The 3,872-nt window shown below is 29.4% G+C and overlaps 1 protein-coding gene across 1 annotated transcript in view; it reads left to right on the forward strand.

Annotated features, from left to right (window-relative positions):
- Positions 1–893: 893 nt before the first annotated feature.
- LOC139516230 (thyrostimulin alpha-2 subunit-like) overlaps positions 894–3,872 on the forward strand; it is a 17,582-nt gene continuing 14,603 nt past the window's right edge. The window contains exon 1 of the mRNA XM_071306220.1: positions 894–1,209. Within this exon, the coding sequence (XP_071162321.1) occupies positions 1,068–1,209 (142 nt within the window). The 5' untranslated portion in view covers positions 894–1,067. The remainder of the gene's footprint in view (positions 1,210–3,872) is intronic.

Genomic DNA, 3,872 nt, shown 5'->3' on the forward strand with positions numbered 1-3,872 from the left:
TTCATAGATCATGCTCAAAACTAAAACAATGCACAAAAAATTAAAAAGTTTGTTTTTATGAAACGGATCACTATTTGCTTGTTTACTATGTTTACAATAATTTGGTTTTAAGCATAATTTATCGGTAAATGTTAAATGTATTAGAGCTATTTGATTATAAATGAAAACATGTATTTTGGGACAAAGTAAAGTAATACAAGAATACGTATATGTGGCATGATTGTCAATGAGACAACTCTACACCAGAGACCAAATGACGTAGAAGAAAGTTTTACTGCTAGACTATTTCGGTAGCGAGACACACCTATTGGCTAATATCTAAAAAAATCTTTTTTTGCTATTAGACTATCGATCATTCCACAAAGTAAAGCTTCTTATAAAAATAGAAAGTATTAAAAGTTGCATCATCCTTATATAAGGTTACACAAAATGAATTGTTACTTATTTCGTATATATGTTTCTTCAGAAGACGTACGGATTTTGATTGTTTGTATAGCATTTGTTACTTACTATCATAACAAATTAATCCATGTATGAAAACACTAATTTTACTCTTTTAAATCTAGTGTTTGGAATTTTTAGCAAACAACAAAAATACTGCTTATTGTATTTAACTCAAACCTAACAAGCAATATATGTTTAATGTATTACGGTAAACCTATCATATTAAGTAACGATTGGTAGATCTATTAAGACAATTTTCCGAGTTGATGTAGTAAACTATTAACGGAAATGAATCCTAACGACACACGTAGGTATTAAGAATATCGATTTCTATGACAAAGCACTGAGCAAAGATTTTAAAGTATGGTCAATAGTTGAAGCCTTCATTTATACGTCATTTTTTATTTATCCACTCAATTTTTTTAATTTCTCTCTATTTAGCAGATTTGGTTGACTGAGAAAGAAAATGTGGTAAGCGACCTACAGAATTTGGAAATATCAGAACATTTTCTACGAAGACAATTTGTGGGGGAGACAAATCAAATCGAATGTCATTTTTCAGTCTTTAGTGTTCCGATGCAGGCTTATATCATCAAGGACTTTATAACAATTTCGTCCTCATAATGACAAAACAAGTATATTTAAAAATGAACTGGTGGAAAAACAATTTACTGACATGTTATAGAACTTTTTTAGTGCTCAACATTTTTATAGGATCTTCATTGTCATTACATCGTTGGGAACGAGCAGGGTGCCACAGAGTAGGTAAGTACCAGTAAGAACTATTTAAAGGGATTTTACATCCTTTTACAGACTTTCCTTATTGTTCAAATATTCATTTACAAAAATTGGAACCTACAGTTTTGAAGTTTGCAGACTGAATATGATTTTCTTATTTTTATGTTCTATACGTATAGCATATAAATGTGTATGCTTGTTTCAGGTCACGAACGTCTCGTAAAATATATAAACGTTGTAGTGACGTATAATTTTCGAACCGTGGTCCCTAATAAATAAGTAAACGATAATTACATACCTTTTAAGTGAAAGCTCCCGATTGGTAGGACATTGATCTCTATAAAGAGAAACGTGTATCTATTGTTGAAAGATAATTTCAAGTTATCGTGTAATTTTACTATATGATTTATTTAATGATTTTAATAGCGAACTAATGTCTGAGTGGTAACATTTAAAAAGAGAACTTATGTTCTGTGTTAAGTCAATTGATAGTTTATTTACTGATATGACAAGACCAATGCCATAATCAAAGAATTATAATTTGTTTGCTACTATTATCTGTGTATCTCACTGATACAATAGACACGAAGAGAAAAAGAAACAGATTTACAATATTTAGATTGGGATGATCAGTGTAGAGAAATAAATTGTGCAGTAATAGCAAAATGAATAACTGTAGTCGTTAGTATACAATAGGGACTTAATTAATCCATGCAATGATAAAAAAAATATAACACAATAATGAAATTAATCATTGTCAAGGTAAGGTAATTTCATAAATTACCAATGCTGAGACAGTGTGACTGAAAAATATTTACAAATAAACTCTGTAGTGGTAGTAGCGTTACTTATTGTAGTTGTCAGTGTACAATAGGGACTTAAGTCATTCATTTAATGGTGAAATATATAACACAGTGATGAAAGTAATTGTTGTTAGTATTTAGTCAGTAGAGCAATTTACTAGCTTATGACATTCAAAGGGAAATGACATAAAACAGATCAAAACTTTTGAAGTTAATTAATTTGCAAGTAATAATTGGTCATCAAATACACGATAAAAACGTGAATTAATGAAAAAGTTCAAAACATGAAAAAGGTTTTGATAGAGTCATAAATTTGTCATTAAATGAGGCTAAAAATAATATAACAATTTTATAGTTATAATCCTGGTACCTTTGATAACTATTATAGTAGGTAAGGTAATGGCTTTTTATATTTGCTTGTACTCAACAATGTACTATGTTATCATAAACTTTGTGTTTGAGTATCATTCATAAGTTCAAAATAGTAAAATTACAATTCATATTGTGCTGAAAACCATAAGTAATGGAACAAAAAAAAAGGACAAATGTAACAATAAAATGCAAATAACACAACAGAGTATATACACCAATGTTGTTTCTTTTAACAATGTTCTATATGAGATCATAAGATTTCTTAAACGTGAAAAGTTAAATAACAAAAACACCGACTCCAAAATGAAAAATCAAAACGGAAAGTCCCTTATCAAATGGCAAAATCAAAAGCGCAAACTAAAGAAACGTATGGTACACAACTGTCATATTCCTCATTTGATACAGACATTTCCTTTTGTAAACTATTGTGTTTGATTGTCGCATAATTTTTTTTTATATTGTGATAAGACAAGTTATATAGTCATTATCAACAAAATATAGTATAAGTAGCAAAAGCAAGAACAGAATTCGAAATTCAAAGTCTTTTATTAAATGTGTTTACCACTTATTACTGACCAGCATTCTTCTTTTGAATTAGTTATGTTTTACCAGCGTCATTTAGAATTTTAAGGATTTGTGAGTATCGTCTACAATTTTTAGAGTTAATGGTGTAAACATATCCGAAAAGCAAAGTGTTATTTCCGATGCTAAATATCGTCGTGTCATTCATAAATAGCTATAAAGGGTAGGCGAGCTATCTGACAGAGATAACATAATTTAACTGTTTATTTAGATACGATAAAACTTATGTGGTTTGTTAAACAAAGTCAAAGATCAATTGGACAGGTTAGAAGTCTGTTATTACAATTAAGTGGTTAGTAATATCGTTTACATTTCAACATCGTTCTTCGATATCACGATTTGAATATACGCAAGTAAAAATTCAAATACATGACAGTAACACTATTAAGTAACAGGTGCTATAACTAAGTATGTCCAATGAAAAAAGTACTTGACTGATTTAAAAGATATTGTGCACGTTTATAATCTGTTCTATTCTTAACAAAATAAAGATAAGCATGTCACAATTAAGAAATGTTATTACAATATCTCCACCGTGGCATATATTTCATTTGTCAAAAAACAATTATACCAATATGTTTGGTCTGTTCAACCTTTTTTTTTATAAATTTCCCACAAGATATGTAGGCGTTATAGCGCTGACCATTCCATTCCTATTTCCATATAGTTTATATTTCGAATAGATATTAATTTCTGCAGTAAAATAGTTATCAAATGTACCAGGATTATGATTTAATACGCAAGACGCGCGTTTCGTCTACATAAGACTCATCAGTGACGCTCATATCAAAACACTTAAAAAGCCAAACAAGTACAAAGTTGAAGAGCGTTGAGTACCTAAAAATTCCAAAAAGTTGTGCCAAATACGACTAAGGTAATCTACTTCTGGGATAAGAAAACATAGTTGTTCTATGTTTTATTTAAGAGGCTGAT

The sequence above is a fragment of the Mytilus edulis genome, chromosome 3 (assembly GCF_963676685.1).
Source record: "Mytilus edulis chromosome 3, xbMytEdul2.2, whole genome shotgun sequence".
In the NCBI taxonomy this organism is placed as follows: Eukaryota; Metazoa; Mollusca; class Bivalvia; order Mytilida; family Mytilidae; genus Mytilus; species Mytilus edulis.